Raw genomic sequence first — 27,463 nt, 5'->3', positions numbered from 1 at the left:
GGCCGTGGCCCCGCGTTATAGAATGGGAGCGGAATCATTACGTACCGGTATGTCATGGGTCCTTAACAGGTTACGGACCAAGCCCATTTTGACCTTAAAGACCAGGCCAATTTTATTTTTGCATTTTTGTTTTTCCTCCTAGCCTTCTAAAAATCGTAACACTTTTATATTTTCATCCACAGACTACAATGAGGGCTTGTTTTTTGCGCGACCAGTTGTCCTTTGTAACGACATCACTCATTTTACCATAAAATGTATGGCACAACCAAAAATACTATTAGTGTGGGGAAATTAAAAGGAAAACCGCAATTTTGTAAATTCGTTTTCACACCGTACAATTTATGGTAAACATGGCGTGTTCTTTATTCTGTGGGTCAATACGATTAAAAAGTGGTACTGATAAAAACTACAGATCATGGCGCAAAAAATGAGCCCTCATATCTCCCCATATAGGGAAAAATGAGAAAGTTATAGGTGGTCAAAAAGGGCAATTTCAAACACTAATTTTGTTAAAATGGTTTGAGATTTTTTTTTTTAAGCGGTACATAACATGGGTATCATTTTAATTGTATTGACCAACAGAATAAAGAAAACAGGTCATTTTTACCGGAAAGTGTACAGCGTGAAAACAAAATTAGCAAAATTGCGGGTTTCTTTTCAATTTTCCCACATAAATAATATTTGTTTGGTTGCGCCGTACATTTTATGGTAAAATAAGTGATGTAATTACAAAGTACAATTGGTGACGCAAAAAACAAGCCCTCATATGGGTCTGTGGATGGAAATATAAGAGAGTTATGATTTTTAGAAGGCGAGGAGGAAAAAACAAAAATGCTAAATTGGTCTGGTCCTTAAGGGGTTAAACGGCAATCTTCTGCTTCTGAACTGGGTAGAGATGAGCGTACTTACAGTAAATTCGATTCGTCACGAACTTCTCGGCTCGGCAGTTGATTACTTTTTCTGCATAAATGAGTTCAGCTTTCAGGTGCTCCGGTGGGCTGGAAAAGGTGGATACAGTCCTAGGAAAGAGTCTCCTAGGACTGTATCCACCTTTTCCAGCCCACGGGAGCACCTGAAAGCTGAACTAATTTATGCAGAAAAAGTCATCAACTGCCGAGCCGAGAAGTTCGTGAAGAATCAAATTTACTGTAAGTTGGCTCATCTCAAGAACTGGGGCTGCTGCAGTGGGGGAAATCTGGGCCCCTTACTGGGGTATTGGCTGTAATCTAGGGCTGGGCAGTATACCGGTTCATACCGAATACCGAAAATTTTTGTGCTGTACGATATGAATTTTTCCCCATACCGCAATACCAGTTTGGCCCCTCTCCCTCGGGAATGAATGAATTATCAGCCCGCTGCGCTGTTCCCACATCGGGGAACCACTCACATGTCACCCGCCAGCGCTATTCTGCTCCCCGCCTCCCCCCCCCCCCCAAATCATGTTACCGGCCACTGTTACTGTTCTGCTCCCCCCAAATAAATTATCAGCCCAGCGGGGTACTACTCACATATGTCACCCACAAGCACTGCCCTCCTCCTCCTCTTTGTTGCGGGCCACCGGTGCTGGAACTCTATACTGTACGCCAGTGGTCTCCAACCTGACAGTGATAGGCTGAGCCCACTGTCATGTAAGAAGCCGGCTTCTTACATGACAGTGGGCTCAGCCTATCACTGGCCGGGGCGGGACATCGCTCCGGCCGGCCATAGGCTGACAGCTCTCAGATGTTCCCGTCCCCTGTGTGAGGCCGACGTTGGTAAGTTAAAGTTTATTTTTCTTTATGTTTTGCAGCCCGGGCATAGGGATACAGCGTACAGCAGTGGTCTCAAACCTGCGGACCTCCAGCTGTTGCAAAACTACAACTCCCAGCATGCCCGGAAAGCCGTTGGCTGTGCGGGCATGCTGGGAGTTGTAGTTTTGCAATATCTGGAGGTCCGCAGGTTGGAGACCACTGGCGTACAGAATAGAGTTCCAGCGCCGGTGGCCCGCAATAAGAAGAGGAGGAGGGCAGTGCTTGCGAGTGACATATGTGAGTAGTACCCCTCTGGGCTGATAATTTATTGGGAGGGGGAGCAGAACAGCGCTGGTGGGTAACATGATTTGGGGGGGGGGAGGAGAGCAGAACAGCGCTCGCGGGTCACATGATTTGGGGGGGTGAAAGAAATACCGTTATATACTGTGGAACCGCCATAAGTTAAAAAATACCGTGATACACATTTTTGGTCATACCGCCCAGCTCTACTGTAACCCCTGACGGCAGCCCTGGTTGTCCCCCATTGGGAGTGTTTTGTTCCCTATTGGGAGTGTTATGTCCTCTATTGGGATTGTTTTTTCCCCTAATGGGTGTGTTTGGTCCTCTATTGGGAGTGTTTTGTCCCCTAATGGGAGTGTTTTGTCCCCTAATGGGAGTGTTTTGTCCCCTAATGGGAGTGTTTTGTCCCCTAATGGGAGTGTTGTGTCCTCTATTGGGAGAGTTTTGTCCCCTATTAGGTGTGTCCGCATCCACTATTGGGAATGTCCCCTATTCTGAGGGTGCAAATATATTAAAGCGTACCTGTCATGGTGCAAAAAAAAAAAAAATATGTTACTCAGTACCTAATCCCGATCATGTACATATTGATGGACATTTATCAACGGGTTTAGTCAGGTTTTCTTTACTGTAATTGTCGCAAAATTGTCGCAACTGCTACTACGTTTGTTTTCGTGCGACAATTTGCATGAAGAACAAGAAAGGCAAGAAAATTCAAACTTGCTTACGTAGTAAATTTTTCAAAATGGATTTTCTTTAGTCGGGTATTTATCAACTGCGACAGTCGCAACTGCGCAAAAAAAAAAAAACAAGGTTAAAAATTTACTAAATTCACTCCGGCTCAAACATGGAGTAGAAAAAGCTACTACCAAAGTAAAAAAGGAAAAATTGCTTACGTGAAAGAAAATTATCAACAGGCTGAAACCGGTTGATAAATAAGTCACACATAAGCAAAAAAAAGTAAGGAAAAAATTACTAAAAAAAAGAAATACATAAGCAAACATTGATAAATGTCCCTCATCATTTTTATGTGTGTAGGACCTATATATCCATAACAAATAGCATTTATATGTTGCTCATTTGCTTTCTGTTCTTGCCTTCTGGAGGGGGCTTGTCCATCTCTCTCCCTCACTGTGGATGACTCAGTCTGCAAATCACTGCACTCTGTAACCCTTTCCTCTTTGGGCAGTCTGCAAATCACTGCACAGTAGTTTTTATGCATACATTTTCTATCTGTTCCTTATAAAGCTGGATGCTAATCAACATCGCTGTCACTATGTGTGTCATTCAGCTTTCACAGACTCCTGAATGTCTGATCAGCTTATTTGTCATTTCACTGTATTAACTTTTTTTATTTTTTTTACACCATTTAATAGTTCCCATAGGGGACTATTACATGCAATCCTTGGATTGCATACACTGCTCAATACTATGCCATAGCATAGCATTGATCAGTGTTATTGGTGCTCCTGGAGCAACTTAGTAGCAATTGGACGGCAAGGGCAGGTAAAGGCCCTCCCACCGTCCTCTAAGCTGATCGGGACACAGCGGTTATACCGCGGTGGTCCCGATCAGCTCCGCGTAGCTGCCGGGACTGTTTCTCTTTAATTTTAAGAGCCTGGATTAACTTTGATTGCGGCGTCTAAAGGGTTAATTCCGGACATCACTGCAAACTGTGATGTCCGACATTAGACACAGGTCTCGGCGGCTGATAGTCACCGGGACCGACCTGTTATGACGTGCGCTTAGGTCCTGAGCCCACGTCATAGAAGTGGAGTGGGACAAGGCTTAGAGGTACGTTCTTGGTCCCCAAAAGGTTAAAAGGAGAACTCCGGTGTAAAAAAATGGTTATCAAATCAACTGGTGCAAGAAAGTTAAACAGATTTGTAAATCACTTCTATTTAAAAATCTTAATCCTTCCAGTACTTATCAGCTGCTGCATACTACAGAGAAATGTGTGAAGTTCTTGCCAGTCTGACCACAATGCTCTCTGCTGACACCTCTGTCCGTGTCAGGAACTGACCAGAGCAGGAGAGGTTTTCTATGGGGATTTGCTTCTAATCTCTACAGTTCCTGACACAGACAGAGGTGTCAGTAGAGAGCACTGTTGTCAGGCTGGAAAGAACTTCACTAGAGATGAGCGAACTTACAGTAAATTTGATTAGTCACAAACTTCTCGGCTCGGCAGTTGATGACTTATCCTGCGTAAATTAGTTCAGCCTTCAGGTGCGCCGGTGGGCTGGAAAAGGTGCATACATTCCTAGGAAAGAGTCTCCTAGGACTATATCCACCTTTTCCAGCCCATCGGAGCACCGGAAAGCTGAACTAATTTACGCAGGAAAAGTCATCAACTGCCGAGCCGACGTGACGAATTTACTGTAAGTTCGCTCATCTCTAAACTTCACAAATTTCTTTGTAGTATACAGCAGCTGATAAGTACTGGAAGGATTAAGATTTTTTTAATAGAAGTAATTTACAAATCTGTTTAACTTTCCGGCACCAGTTGATTTTAAAACATTTGTTTTCTACTTGTTTCCACCGGAGTTAATACTGATGACCTAAGTGTTGCATTCACACAGAAAGAAACAAAAACAAAACAGACTTCTATTGGGCCCTATTCACATCACGTTTTTTTTTTTTTGATAGGGCTTGTACTTTTTGATCAAAAATGTATACTAACTACCTGTTAGTTTTTGATATTATGCTGAGAAGCAATTAGATCATTATACAAGATTGTAGATGTGCGACCATGTCTGTTTTTTCTACCTGAATTTTTTTTTTTTTTTTATCAACACTGCTGGTACACCCTGACAAAAAAAATTAATGCAATAAATAAATGTCGGATTGCTGCAAAACTGCATTATTATCATTGTTTATTTTATGGAACGCCCTTAGTTCCAGGGTGCTGTACACACCATAAGGAATTAAAGGGGCACTCTAGTTTTGAAAAACATGACCCACTGATCGTACAGTGTGTAGGGGATACTTTTAAAAAAAAACTGGAGTACCCACTTTAAAAAAACGTATAACTAAACACAAGTACAATAAACATTAAACAGTAATGGTATGTTCACACGAGGAATTCCCTCAGTGGATCCATGACATACGCATTATCCATCTAAAATAAACCCCAGCTGCAAGCGGAATTTGCTCGGAATTCCCTCTTGGAAATTCAGTGCAAAATGTCAGCAGTGTGGACATTTCTAGTCAGACTTTCCGCATGGAAAATCCCCTCGAAAAATTCTGCTAGGACATTGAACTCATTGAATGTTGTGGTTGATCTACGCTCTGCAGACATTGCCTAATATGGGGTCGGCAATGTCTGCGCGGTACTAGCGCTGACTGAATCTCAAAATTATGCAGTGTGAACACAGTCTAAGGCTTAGTCCACACTATGGACATTCTGCTGGAGTTGCCCACCATTTGGACTGTTCTCACAAAACTGTTTGGAGGTGTTGGGAGCATTGGTTATGTGAATGTACACACACAGCAAACAGGCTCTGGATGGACTAGGCAGACCACCTATAGAACAAACTGGTCAATCCACTGAGTGGCATGAGTAGCGCCCGCTGTTTCTTTGTCCACCATCTAGACAGGTGTCACACTGCCCATTATATGCCCTGTTATTGACAGCCAGCCACCGTGTCCTTTGTTTGAAGTGGTGTTGTGAAGGAGAAATGTGGACTGCTAATAGACTATATCGTCTTTATTAACAAATCGAGATTCCGTTTGGGATCAGGCAATGGTTGAGTTATGGTATAAAGGCCTTGTGGTGAGCTTTTCAATCCTATCTTTGTTGTGAAGTGACATACTGCCCCTACTGCAGTTGTTATGATCTGGGGGGCAATCGTACACACACAATAGTCAATCATCACCAGTATTGTTATGAGGGACACAAACACCTCAATGATGTATGCAGGACATCCTGGGCCACATGTGTTGCATCTTATGGCAGGGGTTCCAAATGGCATTTTTCAGCAGTACAATTCTACATACAACAAAAGTTTCTTAGGAATGTCTAAGCCAGATTGCAACACCTTTTTGGCCTGCCTAGTCGCCAGATTTCTCACCAATAAAGCATTTATGGCAAGCCAGCTTCAGCAATCCACAAGTGTGCAGGATCTGCAGGCCCAGCTGTAACATCTGTGGGTAAAAGTTTAGCGTGATGCCATACAGAACCTGTATGCCTCCATGCCCAATTGTATTTCATCTTGTATTAAGCCTAGAGGTGGCCCAACAGAGGAGGAACCTTCCTTCAGTTATGCAGTTTTTCCCTATTAACTTATCTTTTTGCCCTAATATTGTAACACATATATCATCATTGCATTCCTAATATAAAATTCCATTCGACTCTTGGTGCACATTTTTATTTTTGCCAGTGAGTTTATATGTCAGAATTAGCAAACAATTATTCTGACTTAAATTCATCACTCAAGTTGAGCAAATGTAGTTCATTAGTGGCTACATTTGTGAAAAGTATACATTGTCGTTTTACACTTTAGTCCTCCTAGGAGACTTGTACAAGTTATGGTTTGATTATACAGTACACTGCAATATGTTGCTGTCTTTCTGTGTACTGTCATATCTGCAAGAAAAAATGCAAAATATATCTGAAAGAAAAAGGTGCAGCTCATCTAATGTGCACGAGGCCCCAGGAGAGACTGCTGTATTGTGCTATCGGTAGCCCAGACAGAAAAACATATACTATGTCATTCAAAATAGCATCAAGGGATCTTGTTGAAAGATATCAGTCAGGAGAAGGCTACAAAAGAATTTCCAAAACATCAGGTATACCATGGAAGACAGTCACTCCTGTCTTATCAGACTCCTGTCTTAAAACAGAGAGGAGGGGATTGTATTCAGTTCCTTCCTTTTGTTTATGTCCATTTTGTCTTTTTTATGTGGTCTAATATTACCTCTGGAGAGATATGTCACGGGAAGGCAGTTTCCCCTTCCGGGTTCTGCACCATATATTTTCACTCCCATGAAAGCATTGGCGTTTTATATTCTTTTTGTTGTTTTATCCAGTTATTACTTTTTTGTTGGAACTTTAATGCATATCTAATTTGTAGTTTTTAGCTATTTTTGGAAGCTGAAGGCACACATCTCTATTGGATGTCATATCTGCAGTCTGTACTAGGAAATCTAACGTGGCAGCCACTGAGGCTGTCTGCCATGTCAACTGATCAGCACCTTGAAAGAGTATAACAGGTATGTTGATCAAAACCCTGACAGGGCTGGCACATGTCAGATAACTCCCTAGATACCAACACTGCTATTGGCTGTGGTATCTAGAGAGTTAAATGATTGCATTCTTGTAATCTCTGATGGTGGGTATCAGCGCCAGATAGCAGTTGGCATTCACTGGGTATGGAGTGGACCCAACTCTGGAGCCTATGATATACTGCCTCACCTAACATAATATATACAGTCATGAGAAAAGAGTGTAGGTCCTTGGTAAGTCTTAAAGGGGTTGTCTGGGGGGGAAAAATAAGCTATAATGTCCCTCAGTTCCCCACAGCACTCTTGGTCCCCCGCAGTTCATGTGATGTGTTGACCCCATAGGAGCTACCCTGCACAGCCAGTGGCTGCAGTGCTGTCCCTCCTAAGTTACTGAGGTCCTGTGGGGTCAGCCTAAGGCTGGGTTCACACCACGTTTTGTTAAATACGGTTCCCGTATACGGCTGGGAGGAGGGGGCCGGGACTTAATCGCGGCGCTCGCACTCAGCCATATTCGGGAACCGTAGTTAATGTATGTCTATGAGCTGACCGGAGTGAACACAGCCTCCGGTCGGCTTCGTTTTCGGCCGTATGCGGTTTCCCGACCACAGGCAAAAAGTGGTCGACCGCGTTTTTGCCTGCGGTCGGGAAACCGCATAACGTGGTGTGAACCCAGCCTAACACAGGAACCAGGCAAAGACGGGGAGACTGAAGCTCCAGTAGACCGAAGAAGGAAAATATAGTTATATCCTTTCACCCCCACCCCCTCCAACAACCCCTTTAAAAACAAATACAAGCTACGATGAACAACAGCACATGACAAATTATACTGTGTCAATATTAAACAAACAGGAACATGTACGATTGGATTGGATTCAGTTCTGAGAGATTAGACAGGTCTTCCCTAAAGTAGTCTTTCATGATTTCACAGGACAGGATGGAATTCTTTCCTATGCACTAAATACATGGCCTATGCACAGAACCATAATATGTAATTGCACCTCAATTTCTTTACTGTAAACACTCATGAGTAAGGCATTCAAACAAAAGAATATGAATAGGGTGATAAAGCTTTGTCATTGTCAAACAAGGTGGATAGTATGTCCCTGACCATGTCCTAATGTGATTTGAGATTGTATGTTGGTGATTCACATTAAACAGTCATAGTCCCTCAGAGGTGATGGGTACTTTGGACGAATTATAGAGGGAGGATAATTTACACATGGTGTCAGTGAGGTGACATTCTACTCAAAATCCTGGACATAAGGTAGAAGGCTGTTACCGCAATTTCTGAGGAAACTCTGGAGATTGTATTTGTACTCCTTCTTCATGGGATACCGGTATTCACCTCTGTATAGAGTGATTATATAAGAGTCTTCAGATAGGAAACTTTCATCTACAGAAGAACTTTCAGAATTTAGTTCTCATAGTGAAGGGTGCGGGAGCTTAGGGAGTCTTGAGCCATGATGAGATTTTGCTTGGCAAGATTGAGCTGAGATTCTTCCAATGGTTTCTAAGTTGTCACTTGTTTCCACATAGAATGGGTCATCAATGGAAAATTTAGCTTGGTGGTAGTGTAGTGAATAATAAAGAAGGCCTAAGCTTATTGATGATCTATAGCTACAATATTATTTCACCCTTGTGAATGCCAGAATGGCACATAGAAGGTCTTTGTCAGTATTTCATCTTGACAGTTTCAAGTTTTTTGGAAAGAAAGAGGCCTAGGTCTGATAGATGCCTTAACCCCACTAACCTGAAAATACAAGTGGTTAGTGTGGGTGATCCTTAGTGAAACGATGTATTCCTTACCCCCAAGCCGTTCAGCCATTCCTGAGATATAGCACAATCTTGCAAAATGTCAATTAAATCTTAACTGCACTGGAGGCGGGTTTGAAGATCATCAGCACCTCTGATGTCATCCAGCTTGCCCCAGCCTACTTATCAAGGAGAAGGCAATCAATATTGCTAAGCAGAGCGGCGCGAACGAGACCCAGGGGATGGCTTTAGAGGAGCAGATAAATGATGCTCCTGATATAAAATTGAAAGATTTTAATCCAGAAATGCTATCTATCCAACCAATGCCTAACCCCTGATCTTAATTTATCTATCTATCTATAACCAAAAGAATACTGCAGCACTCCAAAGGAATAGTGGAAAACGTGGATAGAGTTCATTCCATCTTTTGCATGCAGCTGAAACGTTGCCATGATGCTTAACCCCTTAAGGACCGGGGGTTTTTCCGTTTTTGCATTTTCGTTTTTTGCTCCTTGCCTTTAAAAAATCATAACTCTTTCAATTTTGCACCTAAAAATCCATATTATGGCTTATTTTTTGCGCCACCAATTCTACTTTGTAATGACGTCAGTCATTGTGCCCAAAAATCTACGGTGAAACCGAAAAAAAAATCATTGTGAGACAAAATTGAAAAAAAAACGCCATTTTGTAACTTTTGGGGGCTTCCGTTTCTACGTAGTAAATTTTTGGGTAAAAATGACACCTGATAATTATTCTGTAGGTCCATACGGTTAAAATGATACCCTACTTGTATAGGTTTGATTTTGTCGTACTTCTGGAAAAAATCATAACTTCATGCAGGAAAATTTATACGTTTAAAATTGTCATCTTCTGACCCCTATAACTTTTTTATTTTTCAGTGTGTGGGGCGGTATGAGGGCTCATTTTTTGCGCCGTGATCTGAAGTTTTTAACGGTACCATTTTTGCATTGATAGGACTTATTGATAGGAATTTTTTTGCGCACACGTCATTGACCGTGCGGTTTAATTAATGATATATTTTTATAATTCGGACATTTCCGCACGCGGCGATACCATATATGTTTATTTTTATTTACACTGTGTTTTTTTTTATGGGAAAAGGGGTGATTCAAACTTTTAATAGGGAAGGGGTTAAATGATGTTTATTCACTTTTTTTTTCACTTTTTTTTTGCAGTGTTATAGGTCCCATAGGGACCTATAACACTGCACACACTGATCTTTATCATTGATCACTGGTTTCTCATAAGAAACCAGTGATCGATGATTCTGCCGCTTGACTGCTCATGCCTGGATCTCGGGCACTGAGCAGTCATTCGGCGATCGGACAGCGAGGAGGCAGGTAGGGGCCCTCCCGCTGTCCTGTAAGCTGTTCGGGATGCCGCGATTTCGCCGCGGCTATCCCGAACAGCCCACTGAGCTAGCCGGCATGCTTTCGGTTTCAGTTTAGACGCAGCGTTCAACTTTGAACGCCGCGTCTAAAGGGTTAATAGCACACGGCACAGCGATCAATGCCGAGCGCTATAAGCCACGGGTTCCGGCCTCTAACAATAGAGGCCGGGCCCGACCCGCTATGACGCGGGGCCACGACGTGGCCCCGCGTAATAGATCGGGAGTGGACACATGACGTTCCAGTACGTCATGTGTCCTTAAGGGGTTAAAGGAAAGCTGTCAGATATTTTCTCCCGCACTATCCACAGGTACTGATGGATAGTGGGGGAGACGCTGATTCCAACGAGCCCTACCTTGCCCAGATCTACCCGGCCGTAGTTTTATTCTATGTGGAAATCTTGCTGAAACTGGCACGGGCGGGGCTTCTGCAGCTTAACTGGCACTGACGTCAGCTCCGCTTATGAATATCTTTCATACTTTCTTTTTTGTCTATCTCATATCTGTCTATCTATCTTTCTATCTATTTCATATATATCCATCCATCTATCTAATCTATGCGGATATGGTAAGCACAGCATAACATCTCTAGTGCTTAGTGACTGTAAAATCCAGCTAAGGCGATCAATACTTCTCCAGTCTTGTGTGGACTTGACAGCTATTCTATAAGTTTTCAGTAACATATATACATGAGAACACAACATATTAATAAGACTAAAAGAGAGAACATAATAAAATGCACAAGATCTCATCACCCATTAAAGTGGTACTCCGCTGCAAAACAAATCCCATAATTCCATTTTCCCCCTCCCACACATCAGCCACCCCACCCATTGAAACATAAATGAGCTGCATCCATTCAAAAGACCTGTGGTTTTCAATCAGGGTGCCTACAGCTGTTGCATTAGTTGCAGATTGATCTCTCTCCCACCAAGCAATCGCTCCACCCATTGAAGCAGACAGCAGTCATTTTGTATGCTGTTAAAAATAAATATTGGGGTGAAAATCTTATAAGAATTGTGAGAAAACCGTCACACACAGGTACAGACACTATATTATGAACTACACTAACTTTACAGCCCCTGTAGCATAGTCAAATAAAAAAAAATTCCTGGAATACCCCTTTAAGTAGTAAAATAAAACCTATATAAATTAGGTATCCTTGTAACCGTATGGACCTACAGAATAAAGATATGGTGTTATTTTTACCGAAAAGTGCACTTCATAGAATCGGAAGCCCCACAATTTTCAAATTTCAAATTTGCCCCACAAATATATTTTTTTTAGATTTTGCCGTAAATTTTGTGGTCAAATGATTGATGTCATTATAAAGTAAAACTGGTGCCCCCCCCCCCCAAAAAAAAAGCCCTCATATGGGTCTGTATGTGCAAAATTTAAAGCGTGATACATTTTAGAAGGTGATGAGGAAAAAACAAAAGTGCAAAAACGGAAAGACCCTGCATCCTTAAAGGATACCTCTGGGATGAACAAATTATCCTCTATCCTAAGGGATAAGTGTTAGATCATGGGGGATCCGACCACTGGGGCACCCCGCGATCTCCAGAACGGAGCCCCGACTTCCTGCACGGAATTCGGCATTTTCAACCACTGCTGGAAGTGGCGGCCGACACATCCTTCAAACAGTTCTATGGCATTGTTGGCACAGCAATCTCTGGCTCTGCCATAGAATGGTATGGAGGGGGCTCGTTTCATGCAGGAAATCAGGGCTCCATTTGGGAGATCGCAAGGTGCCCCAGCGGTCGGACCCCCCTGCGATCTAACACTCATCCCCTATCCTTAGGATAGGGCATAATTAGTACATCCCAGAGTTCTCCTTTATGGGGTTAAGCACAGGCCCAGACTGCTGATAGCAGCCTTGATCATCCAGCTATAATGCGTGCTCAGCTCCTGAGAGAGCGTCATAGAACAGGAGCAGGCACAGGGCGTACAATTACAACCTGCGTCCTTAAGGGGTTAAAGGGAAACTGACAACTGGGTGATCTGCACTAAAGGCCATACATGTGGTTGAACCATAGACTTAGAGCCTCTGGACAGGCACAAAGACCACCTGTTATATGTGAAATATGGAACAAGGATGGAACATAATTTTACAAAAACACTGCTTAAATCCTCACGTGTAAAAGCACCTTTACGGTAGTTCAGGTGCAATGTAATAAAAGTTTGGGAAGATTTTGGTTTAGTATCTGATAACAGCTGTGTGATAGCCAGGTACGGGATGGTGTGTCCCTGTACTTCTCCTGTCCTGTCAGACAGAGTCTCTCCATGTCCCCAGGGCCCCCTTTATTTGTTATCCCCTATGTACATAAGTTGTATAATAAAATGTACTGTTTCTTTAATAGCTGTTACCATGTGATTGTTACCCAGGAGGCACTAGTGGCCAGGTGACCCCCCAAGTGACCTATGGGTTCCTTGCACACACCCCTATAAAACCAGGCTACAAGCTCTCTCTCTTCCAGCATTCTTGCTCCTGCTGAGGTCCAGTGCAGTCGTCTGAGTGTGTCCAGAGCATTGGAGGCCCCAAGCCTAAAGTCTGCAGCCACAAAGTCAGCTCAGGTAAGCTCAAAGTCATCTTCATGTCAATTGTCAAGTCAGTCAAGTCAAGTCTTCTATATAGTCACCCTAACCTGCGCTAAAGTGTCTCTACATACTACAAGTCCCAGCAAGCCTGCGAGGTCCCCCTGTGTCACCTCCTTGGGATTCTGGCTGTACTGCATAGACTGTGTCATCTGTCTAACCTCAGTAAAGCTACCGTTTGTCCGTAACTTGGCATCGGTGTCTTCTTTGCCCCCCGTGCCTAGCCCAGGACCAGCGGTATTCCCTTCGGGTGGTTAAAGCGTACCTGTCATAGTGCAAAAAAAAGTGATATGTTACTCGGGACCCAATCCTGATCATGTGCATATACATTTTACGTGTCTGGGACCTATATATCCAGAGATATAAGCATTTATCTGCTGGTGAGTTACTTTTTCATTGTGCTGGCTGGAGGGGGCGTGTCAGTCTGTCTCCCTCACAGGAGCAAGCCTGTGCAGTCAGCCAATCAGTACTCTCTACTCTGTAACCCTTTCCTCTCTGGTTTTATGCTGTGTCATGTGTCAGAGGAAGATACTTGGAGGTTGCCTGCAGTAATCAGAAGACATTATCGTGAATTCATAACAGGATAAAATGTATAAATATAAAAATAGATCTTTATAAAATTAGTGCAAGGATTTTTTAGATAAAAGTACAGCATTTTTATGACTACATGTTCTATCTGTTTTATCTTCTCCTAGTAAAGCTGGATGCTAATCAGACTCCTGAATGTCTGATCAACTTCTTTGTCATTCAAGAGTCCGAGAAAGCTTTAACTATTTCAGCATGCTGGGAGTTGTAGTTTAGTAACAACTGAAGCTGCAATGTTTGTAAATAACTGTGTTAGAGCAGTGTTGCCTCCAGCTGTTTTAAAACTACAGCTCCCAGCATGTCCACACATCCTTTATCTGTAGTTTTGCATACACAATAGAAATCTATACTGGATACCGGTATGCTTTACAGCCGGTATCCAGTGTGCTGTAAAATCTAGACTAGTCTGTCTGGCTAAAAGACAGGCGACCCCTAGTGGTGGCTATTTTGAGCTTGAACTTCAGGTGAAAACGTAAAAATTTTTTAACAGGTGTATATTGCGAAATGTCATATTATAATGAGTCCTGCAATATATGAAACGTTTTTAACAATGACAGTGCCTCTTTAAGGCTAAACCATGCCCTGGCATCACGACAAAAAGTGGTTAATAACATCTGCCCCTTGGGTTATAACATCTACCCTGCATTGCACCCCGCAGACACCACAACTTTTGGAGTCCTACGAACAGGATACGGGTTTGTGCCATATGCCACAAGTCCTCCCCCCTAGTCTGTACTGTGTACAATACTGTTAGCAAAAGACGCATGCTGATGCGGCAGAAGTTTGCGCCAGAAAGTTTACTAATGGTGCTTGTGAAATACAGGGGGAGGTGAAGGAAAGACTGTTTGCTGCTGTGGAGTGTAAAGAGTCGGTACCTGAAAGGGTTAAATAGGTCCATGTTACCTGCGTGCGCGAGTGGTCGCAGCTCTGCCCCGTCTGTCCCCAGCGGTGACGCCTCTTCAGTGTTGCGAGGATGAACCAAAGATCCGCCCTGTGTTGCACAGCCATATTGCAGGTTCCGGCGGCTGCGGCCGGCTCTTCTGTCTACTACCCGGCACCTGCTGCAGCACAGACTCTGGAAATACCTTCGGGCATCAGTATCCAGTCTCTGGTGCCGGTAAATAGCCACATTAACCTCCTAGTGCCCAACTATATTTCCCGGTACCTGCAAAATAGAGGGGGAGCGCCCCCAGAGGGCTCCCACCATGCCAAGATTAGGCCACTGTAGCACCTCAACCATCATCTTAAAGCGACATCCCACTCAATTCATCTTAAAGTGACAGTGCACTCAAATCATCTTAAAGTGACTGCGCTCTCAATTCTTCTTTAAGTGACAGTGCACTCAATTATTCTTAAAGTGACAACACACTCAAAAAGTTTACAGGATGTCAGAACTCAGCTCTCCAGATCAATCAGGCGACAGTGCTCCTTCATCTCCAGCAGTGAGGTCATCACCTGCCCCAGCAGCCAGGAGGATCTTGCCAGCCCTGCCTGTAGCCAACATCAACAATCTTGATGTTCCAGCATCTGCACGGGTATTCGTGCGGAACCCTGTCCTCCCTACCTACAATGGAGACCCCTTCACCCTGAGAGATTTCAAGGAAAGGATTGAGCTTGTCTTTTACTCTTTCCCTCCTAATAAACAGGTGCAATTGCTCACAGGACAACTACAGGGATCAGCGTTAGAAGAAGTCCGCACCTAGCCAGGTACGTCTCCGGCTGTATGAAAGGCGACAGAAGCCAGGTGAGACCTTGAGAGTGTATGCTGTAGCCTTACAGAATGCCCTAGAGACTGTCCAAAAATTTGAAATTAGATGGTTTAACACCCGAGCAGGGCAACAAAGCATTAATGGGCAGATTTATTGATGGGGCCCATAACAAGTAGGACAAGGCCCAAATGAGAATGTTAGCAGTCCAAAACTCCAATATGTAATTTTCTGCTTTTAAAAAGACTAGCTATTCAAGTAATTGAGTCCGGGACTGAGTCTAAAGATATTTGTACTCCCCTTACACCTGCTCAGGACCCCTCAGGGGTGACAGTCAGGCCTATAGCGCCCCGTTCAACTGTACCGACTGCAGTCCAAGCAACCCTGTCAGTCACTACAGATTCAGACCTACAGAGTATTAGACAGGACATTGAACAATTGACTAAGGTTATCAGGGAGCTTGCCAACCGGCCTGCTCCACTCTCCCTTGAGCAATGCTTGCCTAGAAAATTGCCTTCTACTTCTGCCCCGTGTGATCCCAGTTACTGTGCTCCTTCACCCGCTAGGTATTCTGGGAGTAAAAGACCCTTCTGTACTAACTGTAACAAGTCTGGCTACTGGACAATACACTGCTGGGGTTTAAACGGGATTTCCTCTGGGGTCAAGGACCGGCCCCCAGGAAAACAGCCAGCAGTCCCAACTTCAGAACGACCTAAGTCAGGACTCTCACTTTATGTCTCCTCCTGCCCCTATGTAACAGTTATTGTAGAAGGTGTACTGTTGGAGGCATTGATAGATACAGGGTCACAAATGTCTACTATACCTAAAAAAAAAAATTTTTATGAGCACTGGGATGCTAGTTTATTGTGTGAGCCTGATAATGTTGACTTTAGAGTAGTGGCGGGTAACGGGCAACCAATACACAGACATGGATATTTGGAGCCAACCATTCAGTTGGGAAAGCATGTACTTAGAGGGCAGGGAGTGATTGTAACTGATGTGGCAGATAAGGGATCTGCTGAGTTTAAAATGGGAATGAACATTATGAAAAACTGTTTTGCTAAAACAGTAGATGCCTTGCATGTCTCTCTTTCCCATATGTCTCCTTCAGGCCAGCGGGCTGCGCAGCACCAATTAAAAGTTCTACAGGCGGAGCAGAAGTTTGCCAACAAGCAAAGTGAAATCTGTAGAGTACGAATTCAAAACATCAGGTTGGTGACCTTGCAACCCAACACAGAGACCATCATCTGGTGCCGTGCACGTCCTGGAGTAAGGAACAAGGACTATCAAGCTCTGCTGGAGCCTATGCAATTGGGAGATCATCCCCTTGTCCGAGCTGCGAGAAACCTTGTCAAAGTTACCAAAGGGAGAGTTCCAGTCCGGTTAGTCAATCTGTCTGATGTTGCTACTGTATTATCTACATATACTCCAGTAGCCCAGCTGTATCTCCTAGAGTCAAGGGACATCCTAACAGAACGCAAGATGGCCCAAGAGATTGCGGCCCAAGTGACTGAAGGATCCGGTACATGTCCTCCTGAGCCCTGGTGGGTGCAACTCCAAGTAGGAGAAGATAATTCCCCAAGGGATCAAGTCAAGGGAGTCCTCAACATCGCCAAAAGGTACCACAAGGTTTTTAGTATACACCCCACAGACTTTGGACATACTTCTATGATCCAATACAGAATCCTCACCGACGACAGCCCACCAATTAAAGAAAGGCATTGCCCGGTCGTGCCAGGCATGTAGGCGGACGTCATGCAAGAGAATCAGAGTCCCTGGCCAGCACCCCTTGTTCTGGTCAAGAAAAGAGATGAAACTATCCGCTTTTGTGTTGACTACAGGAAGCTGAACAACGTCACACATAAGGATGCTTATCCACTGCTAAAAATTTAAGATGTCACTCACAGCTCTCGGGTCGGCTGCTTACTTCTCCACCCTGTACTTAACCAGCGGATATTGGCTAGTGCCTATGGCTTTTAAAGACGGAGAGAAGACTGCCTTTGTGACACCCATGGGACTGTTCGAGTTTAGGAGTATGCCATTTGGGCTATGTAATGCCCCTGCTACATTCCAGAGTTTGATGGAGCGGTGCCTGGGCCATCTGAATTTTCAAAGTGTCCTATTGTACCTGGACGATGTCATTGTGTATTCCAAGTCCTACCAGGAACACCTCAGTCATCTGTCAGACGTCTTCTAAGTCCTGATCAAGCATGGGCTGAAGATCAAGCCGTCAAATTTGCCGTAATTTGCCGTAATTTGCTTAAACCTCAGGTACACTACCTAGATCATGTTGTCAGCACTGAGGGAGTCCATCCCAATCTTGAAAAAGTGGAGGTTGTCAATAACTGTCCTGCCCCCTGCACGGTGAAAGATATCAGGAGCTTCCTGGGATTTGCCGGCTACTACCGCCACTTCATTCCCCTCTTCGCCCAGATTGCAGAACCCCTCGTAGCTCTCCTTCAGGTACGACGAAGGAGAACTACAGTGGAAGACTATCTTTTGAATGGGCCGAGGAGCAAGAGACAGCGTTCCGAGCTCTTAAACATCTGATGACAGAACCACCCATCCTGGCGTATCCAGACTACAGTTAGCCGTTCTGGCTGTATACTGATGCCAGCTTCGAAGGTCTGGGGCCTGTCCTGTCCCAAGTTCAAGAAGGGCAAGAGTGAGTGATAGCCTATGCCAGTCGTAAACCTGCGAGGAGCAGAAAAAAACAAGGCAAACTACAGCTTCTTCAAGCTGGAACTTCTCGCCCTCATATGGGACATGACTGAAAAGTTTAAGGACTACTTGGCTGCCACGCCCTTCAGTGTCTACACGCATAATAACCGTTGACTCATCTGAATACTGCCAAGTTGGGTGCCATCGAGCAGCTTTGGGCCTCAAGATGGGCCAATTACAGTTTCACCATCAAGTACAGGAGCGGCAAGTCAAATTTCAACGCTGATGTGCTGTCTCCGATGACCCCAGCGAAGAACCACCTGTCGAAGACGAGTGGGAATACGTGGAGATGCCCCCATTTTACCAGAAGTTTGTGAATCAGAAGGTTAAGACCGCCCTTAAGGACGTTGAACCAAGGTCCGAAAAAGTTCAAGAAGACCTATGCACCTGGAAGAGTCTACAAGACAAAAGTCGACTCATGGGGGATCTGTTGGACTACCTTCTGACAAAAAAGGTACCAACCCGTCTACGCCAGGCCCAGTGTGACTATGGCGACACAGGGAGCGACTGTTCATGCTCAAGGGACTGTTGTACCGAAATTCTTTGGATCCGGTCTCTGGTGATAGACCTCATCAGAATTTTGTTCCCCGAAGAGATGCTGCGATGGTCCTCAACGCATATCATGATCAATCGGGACACTTTGGAGTCCACAAGACCGAGGCTACTGTCAGACAAAGATTCTACTGGATTGGAATGCGGAGCGACATTGAGAAATGGTGCAGTGAGTGTGCAGTCTGCAACGTCACTAAGAATGCGTGCAAGGACGCAAGAGCACCCCTCCATTCCATCCAGAGGGAAAGGCCTAATCAGTTGGTCGCGCAAGACCATGGCAAGTTGTCTCCTACCCGGTCCGGGTACACTTATGCTCTCACCATGGTGGATCACTACTTCAAATGTCTAGACCTCACAGCCAAGACAGCGGCCCAGATGTACTACTCCAATTGGGTGCAAATCCTTGGGTGTCCGCAGTCTTTCCTAACGGACCGTGGAACGGCCTTGGAGGCCCAACTCTTCCAGGAGCTGTGTCAGTTCCACGCCTGTAAGAAACTTCGGACTACTGCTTACCACCCTCAAGGGAACGGGCTCTGTGAGCGCATAAATCAAGTCTTCATCCACATGTTGCGAGCAGCTTCTGTATCCAAGCATGAAGAGTGGCCCCGATTGTTGCCCGAATTGTTGGAGATTTATAACAACACGGTTTATTGTTCTACAAGGAACACCCCTTTCTACCTGATGATGGGGTGTCATGGGCAGCTGCCGAAGGACCGGGCATTCAATAACTACCCGCAAGCCTCCATGGAGTGGGTCTCTCACCATCAAAGAAGGAGCCAAGAAGCAAAAGAGATTGTTGGCAAAAAGATGGGCAAGGCTCAACAAAGATAACAGCAAGATTATAACCGCCATGCCTCCGCCAAACCCCTCCAGCTAGGTGACAAAGTCTGGCTGCGGAAGTTCCCGAGAACTCATAAACTAGACTCTATCTGGGAGACAGAACCATACACAGTGATGGCCGTACCCTATCCATACTCTGACGTGTATAAGGTAAAAAAAATCTGGGAACGAGCCGCAAGTTGTCCATCGTAACAGAATCAAGCTGTGTCTCAAGGAAGACCTATCCTTGCTCCCAGCACCTTCTCCACCAGGTGTCATACCTGCAAGGGAGTATGTGACGGGCGAGGGAATCCACCCATCCATGGATGTCCCTATGTCCTCCCCAAGGCAACCACCAGTCTTCTGTATCTCGCCAAACCCGGGACCTGTTCAACCAACCTTAGTCGCCACACCAGTCCTGTCACCGTTGGCACCAATCTATACCCTAATCTCCAGATCACCTGTCTCACCAGTGTCTCTGCCAACAAGTCCAAGTCCTTACAGTCCAGAACCGCTACCTACTCCAGCGTTCGATGAGGGAGAGCCTGTTGCAATTCCAATCGAGTCAAGAGCTCTCGAAGAAGTAGGCATTCCTGAATCCCAAAAGGTGGTGCTGCGTAGGTCCCAACGGTCCACTCAAGGCCAAGTTCCATAGTCCACTGACACCACGTTAAGTCATGCACGCATGTCTATTATCACATTAGGGCTGTAGCATTTATCACAGTACCAGTACACAAAATGTTTGTTATGTGTAATGTCTAATATTTTCATGTGTCCACGTTCCCAGGATACTTTACTGGCTAGAAGGTATTCCTGTTAACTCACAGCGCACGTACAAAAATAAGATAACAAATGTCTAATGTTGCCTAGTAATGCATAGAGTTCTAGGGGATGTGTGTCCAACCGAGGGACCCCAGTAGCCAAGGCATTGGGTAAAAAGCCTCTGGCAGCCCAATCTGAAAGTCATGTGCATTGTTATGTATATTGTCCTATAGTCGTATTCCTAAAGCAGTTACTAGGTCTAATAACCCTCACATGTTTTTAGCGTGTAAGGACATTTTATCGTAGACTCTGTGGCCCCTGTGGTCATTCTGGTCCTCCGCCCTCCAGGACTGGACGTCGAGGACGACTCCATTAAAGAGGGGGGATTTGTGGTGGACCAGTATGGGATGGTGTGTCCCTGTACTTCTCCTGCCCTGTCAGGCAGAGTCTCTCCATGTCCCCAGGGCCCACTTTATGTGTTATCCCCTATGTACATAATTTGAATAATAAAATGTATTGGTTCTTTAATAGCTGTTACCATGTGATTGTTAACCAGCAGGCACGAGTTACCAGGTGACCCCCCAAGTGACCTATGGGCTCCTTGCACAGCCACCCTATAAAACCAGGCTACAAGCTCTCTCTTCCAGCATTCTTGCTCCTGCTGAGGTCCAGTGCATTCGTCTCAGACTGTGTCCAGAGCATTGGAGGCCTCAAGCCTAAAGTCTGCAGCCACAAAGTCAGCTCAAGTAAGCTCAAAGTCATCTTCATGTCAATTGTCAAGTCAGTCAAGTCTTCTATATAGTCACCGTGGCCTGCACTAAAGTGTCTCTACATACTGCAAGTCCCAGCAAGCCTGCAAGGTCCCCCTGTGTCACTGGTCACCTCCTTGGGATTCTGGCTGTACTGCATAGACTGTGTCATCTGTCTAACCTCAGTAAAGCTACCGTTTGTTCGTAACTTGGCATCGGTGTCTTCATTGCCTCCGTGCCTAGCCCAGGACTAGCGGTATTACCTTCGGGTGGTTAAGGCTAAACCATGCCCTGGCATCACAACAAGAAGGGGTTAACACCTGCCCCTTGGGTTATAACATCTACCCTGCATTGCACCCCACAGACACCACAGCTGTATAACACACAGGCCACATATTGCCCTACATTAAACCTATCAATGTCACTGCAAGTCACCTTTGCTTTCATGTCATTTGCGGAAATGTTAGAAATGATATCCTAAAAAAAAAAGCTAATTCAACTATGTTTTATAAAATATGTGCTTTGTTATTTGACTTTTTTTTTGCAGAGATATCGGAAATTCATTACTCAATGCATATACTTGCTTTCTGATATTCAGTGATCTATGTTTGGATATATATGTGACAGTGGGATCCTTGTAGAGTGGGTGGTCTTAAGGGAGTAGCTGATCAGATCTCTAGGAAACGTGGTGCAATTCTTCGAAAGCATAAACGTAACTGTTATCTAATACCAGTGATAGAATGGCTGGTATATACAACTGATTGTACAGAGCATCAATATCATTTATAGAGCCATGACGGACTTGTTGCTAATTGTTTTTCAGTGTTGCTGTCCTTTTGTGGAAGGTCTGACAGGCCCCGCCTGGACAAAGCTTCTGAACCGACCATATATGGGCATAGAGCCTTTGAACATGTTCACGCTTACAATCACATTTATAAAACAGCGTGCAACACTGACATCTTGTGGTAAAGTGTAATAACAGCACATTGTAGATACCTTGTTACATTCATTCTAACAAATAAATGTTTATTGTTCTCAGAGAGAGAGAGAGAGAGAGAGACAGACAGACTAGCAGTGCTGCAGTTATGATACATTCTAATAGCTAACAAAATAAATCAAGTGATGTTACATGCCAAGCATTCAAACCTAAACCACAAAAGTAATAATGGCGCTCAATGTAAATTAGAAATAATAATACCACTTCATAAAATCCTAGCTTCATTATTTATCAGATAACGGCTTCTAGCTATGCTCAATGTCCCTGATGTGGGGCCTTCCCTGGATACTCACAGAGCCGACCTGAGAAAATCTGGACTTTACTACATCTTGGCACCCCGATCTATGCAGATTACCATATTGTAACCTGGTCTTGTTAATATGTAATGACCTTTGTTCATTATTTTATTTACTTATATTTTCTTTACTGTCAAATATCTGTTTTAAAGAAAAATGATTTAATAAAAAACAGTTGAACAACAAAAGAAATAATAGATTAAATCAAATTTATAAAAAATTGATAAAATAATGTAAGCAATAGGATTAAAAGGGGTATTCCGTGCAAAAACATTTTATCCCCTATCCAAAGGATAGGGGATAAGATGTCTGATTGTGGGGGGCCCGCTGCTGAGACCTCCCGCAATCTCCCTGCAGCACTTGCATTCTATGCGGGGCTGCGTCTTTAGTTATATATAGATTGAGCATAATTACCACCACTTAATGGGTATACATTTATTTTACACTTTATTCTGATTATCCATATACATATGTTTTACATTTCCACTATACATCACATTTTACACCTTCCCTTCCCCCGTCCTCTTTTTTCTTCTTTTCCTCTTTGTAATCCCTTGAGGACTGGTTATACACTTGTTGTTTAATTATTTTCGGCTACATTGTTGCAAGTCTTTTGGGATTTAGACTTTCCAGTTACCCTCGGGACTGCAGCTGAGTGAGCTGCACTACCCTCCTTTTTATTTTTTAAGAATACAGGTCAGCCATGACAGCGAACAGTCCGTGCTAAATCTTCGGAAGAAGTGAAAATCAACAGAAGCAGTGAATAGGGAACTTGGTTGTTCTCTGTTCAGATGTATATGTACGCTAAACCTTGTGTAGCCATGGCGGGAGTATGGGCTGTCAATCACCCGTATCATGTAGCACACTGCAGTGGTAATAGGCGTATCATTTTTAATGTACATCCAGAGTACTTTCTTTAGTCAATTTTTAGGCTGGATGCGTTTCGGGACTTCCTGGCCCCTTTTTCAAAAGCAAAAAATACAGTATCTAAAATAAGTGTGTACACCCCTCACATTTTTGTAAATCATTTATTATGACCTTCTGCTACAATGACACAAAGTCAGTGCACAGCCTGTATAACAGAGTTTAAAGGGGTTCTCCGCTGCCCTGCCTTCCGGAGCTCCGCTCGCAGCGTCCGGAAGTTTATTACTCCGAACGCTGTGTGCGGGCTTCCGTGTTCGAGGCTGCCCCCTCGTGGGAAGGGGCCGTGACAGCAAGGGGGCGGGTGTGACGTCACAAGGGGGCGGCCTCGAACACGGAAAGAAATCTGTCATCATTGTCACCTGAACTAACCTGTTGGTACGGACAGGTAGTGCAGGTGACACTGATGACAATAGTACTTACCTTGTCCCATTCCGTGCAGTTGTTCTTTTGGTAACCTTCTCCGGTATCTTCAGGTCCGGGCCCGCCTTAGAGCATGGGCGGAGCTTAGTGATGTCACCACTGCTGTTCTCTGCTGGGTCCAGCTGCTACAGAACAGCAGCGGTGATGTCACTAAGCTCCAGCCATGCTCCAAGCTGGGCCCGGAGTGGAAGATACTGGAGAAGATTACTGGAGAACGACTGCACAGAACGGGACAAGGTAAGTACTTTTGTCATCAGTGTCACCTGCACTACCTGTCTTTACCGAAAGGTTAGTGCAGGTGACACTGATGACAGATTTCCTTTAAGCTTGTGTCCCCTCAAAATAACTCAACACACAGACATTAATATCTAAATCTTGGCAACAAAAGTTTTGTGTGGCCACCAGAGCCAGACTGGCATTTGCCCGGTGGGCCAGGCCATCCGTGGACTGGGCCATCCGCCTGTTCTGAAAAGTGACACACAAGTGTCATGAGGAGCCATGGGCTGCAGCCGTCGCTTAAGGGAAGCAGCCGGCGGTTGCTGTAGCAAAGGAAACAGGACACAGAACTGATCTCAGCATAACTGCTTTGTGCAGCTCAGGCCGGGCGCTAAAAACGTAGCACTGAAGAACTGCTGTGGGCTTTAAGAGGGGAGGTCGGTGGTAGCCATGGGACATGAGGGGCCTGGTTAAGGAGACGAGCCTGCGCGGCACATCTATATTCATCAGCCACCACACGTCTAGGAGGTAGCGCTGCTGATGTCCTGCGCAGGCATACTATTTTGGAAACTACACCCCTCATGTTATGTAACATGGGGTACAGTGAGCCTTAGCACCCCACAGGTGTTTGATGACTTTTCGGTAAAGTCAGATGTGTAAATGAAAAAAAAAAATTTTCACTAAAATGCAGTTTTTTTTTCCCCAAAGTTACAATTTTTGCAAGAGGTAATAGGAGAAAATGCCCCCCAAAAGTTGTAACCCCATTTCTTCTGAGTATGGAAATACTTCATGTGTGGACGTAAAGTGCTCTGCGGGCGCACTACAATGCTCAGAAGAGAATGAGTCACATTTGGCCTTTTGGAAGCAAATTTTGCTGAAATGGTTTTTGGGGGGCATGTCGCATTTAGGAAGCCCCTATGGTGCCATGACAGAAAAAAAACACATGGCATACTATTTTGGAAACTACACCTTTCCAGGCACGTAACAAGGGGTACAGTGAGCCTTTACACCCCACAGGTGTTTGACGACTTTTCGTGAAAGTCTTTAAAAGTTTTTCCTATTATCCCTTGTGAAAAGGAAAAATTTGGGATAACATTTTATTGAAACATTTTATTGAAGAAAGGATTTTTCCACTGTGGTTCCGATTAGCATCCTTGAGCTCCCAACAATGAACTTTTGATAACTTTAGATGCCAAGATCAACTTTGATTGTGGCGTCTAAAGGGTTAATCAGGGTGATATCCAGCATGAGCTATGAGTCCTAGCTGCTGATAGCTACAAAAACCCACCAGGTATATTATTAGAGTCTAACAATAATTTATATATTCACAGGCAGGTAACATTGCTGCAGACATTTTCCTTCATTCTTAGGCTGATTCTAATTCTCATTATGACATCATCATTATGATGTAACAATGATGAATGGCTGAGTTCTTTGCGGGTTGTTGGAGACAGAATGGCAGGTAGGTACCTCAAAAATTCTTTTTATTCATGTTGTTTATGTCTGATTTCATTGGAAGATGGCAGAGACTAGAGAAGTGGTTCCCAACCAGGGTGCCTCCAGCTGTTGCCGTTGACGGTCCGGCCATGCTAGGAGTTGTAGTTTTGGCTGTCTGGGCATGCTGGGAGTTGTACTTTTGCAACAGCTGGAAGCACCTTGGTTGGAAAACACTGGCCTAGAGGGCATCACTACTGTCTATGGGTAATGGAAGGAATGTATAGGAAGAGTTTTCTAATCATAACTTTATTTTTTAGTCCTTACAGAGCTGCAGTTTTGTTGGATATTGACTGGGACCATGGTGGGTATATGGATCGTCATATGGCTGCTGGATTACATCCAGTAAGTTATTGTCATCATTTATGAATTACACTTATCTTGTCTCTATCATGTGAATCAGCCATTATGGACACTGCTCTTACTGTATAGAACTGTCTCATCTTTATAACACCTTCACTATTTCTTTTCTAGGCAGAAAATTATGGATTGGCTAGAAGTTTTAAGTATATATTAACACGTGTCTTACCTAGAATTCCACATTCACACTATAAAGCAAAGCAGAGGAAGGAGAGAGAAATAAAGAAGAGGATAAGGTGGAGGCGGGAGCAGGAGAGGAGAAAGAGGATTGAATGAGAGCGGAGGATGGAGGATGGACTATTGGTGCATGACAGATAGATAAATACATAGATACATACATAGCTAAATAGGTAGATAGATATGAACTAGATATATACATAGCTAAATAGGTAGATAGAAATGAGACAAATAGATAGATCTTGAGTACTTTAAAACACTAAGTTCACACTATTGTGAATATTCTTAAAGGAGTACTCTGGAAAAAATATTTATTTATTTTTTATTTACCAACATGCCCAGGCTGCCTGCATTAAAAAAAAACTATACTTACCTCCTATGCTCTCCTGTTGCCTGCAGTATCGCTGTCCCGGCCTGCGGTGTTATTCTCTTCCCGATTCTGGTGCCTCAGTTCAGACTCAGTTCTCAACTATATCACTCAAAAAAGTGTATGATGGATGGATGGTTCAGATGAAAAACATTAACTTTCCAGACCAATTAAGGTTATAATATTTAATGTAAGAAATAGCAAAACAATCCTAAAATCACAGCCGTAGGGCCCTACGGCTGTGTGAGATAGAAATTAATGTTGTTATTATTATAAATAATTTTTATCACAAATGGTAGATATGCCCTGGGGAATAAGAATATTGCTCACATCTAGTGGATCAAATAGACTATTGATATATAATGTTATATGATATATTCCTGCAGAGAAGATATAACAGCAATAAAGTGCAACAGCAATATAGGATTGATATATCTGCGGAATCTGTAGGCGCTATATAAATAAATAAATAAAATATCCCTGCAAGGAATTATATCCCTGCAAAAAAAGTAGCAACAATTAAATACAGCAACCGTGTCCCTGCGAACAAAAATGTAGCAACAGTATGTCGATATAGCAACAGTAGCATGCCGGCTTGGGATGAAAAAAGAGACTATAGATGATCCTGTAAATGGATAGCAAATAATAAACCAGTCTTATGTAGCAGAATTGTATAGTAGAATAAATCCTGCAAAGGAAAATCAATACTGAGCGCTTGAGAGTTCTGTGCAGAGTGAGAATCAAACACCCCACATAGAGGCTATGAGCCCGGCTGGCATGACCTGCTGTGCCAAAGATAGAAGAACGACACAGGCACCGAAGTGCCACTCACCCACTCCGCGTTGGTCCCGATGTCTGGGCTGTCCTGCTCTAGCTCTACCCCTGGGGTTTAGCTGGTGAAATGAGTTTTTGCAGATTGGATTGTGTCTGTATTACAATATATAATGATGTATTTACTCACCATCTCTCTTAGGCTGCATTCACACCATGATTGCAGCCTACAGCTGCCAGATCCGTCTGGGGACAGGAAAACCGGGCGCTCCCATACCCCAGTCGGACTGGCACTGAAACCCACTCATTTGAATGAGCCAACCGGAGTCAAACAGTGACTCCGGTCGGCTCATTTTTGCCCCGTATGCGGTTTTGTGACTAGACCTAAAACCGTAGTATACTACGGTATTAGGTCTGGTCACAAAACCGAATGCGGGGCAAAAATGAGCTGACCAGAGTCACTGTTTGACTCTGATCGGCTCATTCAAATGAAAGAGAAGGGGTCGGGTCCAGCTGGGGTACGGGAGCGCCCGATTTTCCTG

General features: G+C 44.1%; 1 protein-coding gene across 7 annotated transcripts; it reads left to right on the top strand.

Moving 5' to 3' along the window:
* Nucleotides 1-1,983: 1,983 nt before the first annotated feature.
* On the top strand, nucleotides 1,984-27,215 carry LOC130369453 (uncharacterized). 7 transcript variants are annotated; one of them, XM_056574749.1, is made up of 5 exons: nucleotides 12,183-12,984; nucleotides 20,707-20,896; nucleotides 21,723-21,864; nucleotides 25,507-25,591; nucleotides 25,721-27,215. In XM_056574749.1, exons 2-5 carry the CDS (start codon nucleotides 20,743-20,745, stop codon nucleotides 25,880-25,882), a joined length of 543 nt encoding a protein of 180 aa, XP_056430724.1. In that variant the 5' UTR covers nucleotides 12,183-12,984; nucleotides 20,707-20,742; the 3' UTR covers nucleotides 25,883-27,215. The 7 variants fall into 7 exon arrangements, 1 of the variants encoding a protein (XP_056430724.1); XR_008892761.1 differs by adding an exon at nucleotides 1,984-2,027 and having other exon boundaries at nucleotides 12,796-21,864; nucleotides 25,507-27,215; XR_008892765.1 differs by lacking the exons at nucleotides 20,707-20,896; nucleotides 21,723-21,864.
* The last annotated feature ends 248 nt before the right edge of the window (nucleotides 27,216-27,463 follow it).

Source organism: Hyla sarda, chromosome 4, assembly GCF_029499605.1.
Source record: "Hyla sarda isolate aHylSar1 chromosome 4, aHylSar1.hap1, whole genome shotgun sequence".
In the NCBI taxonomy this organism is placed as follows: domain Eukaryota; kingdom Metazoa; phylum Chordata; class Amphibia; order Anura; family Hylidae; genus Hyla; species Hyla sarda.
The sequence above is the reverse complement of the archived record's forward strand: the minus strand, read 5'-3'. Positions and strand labels throughout refer to the sequence as shown.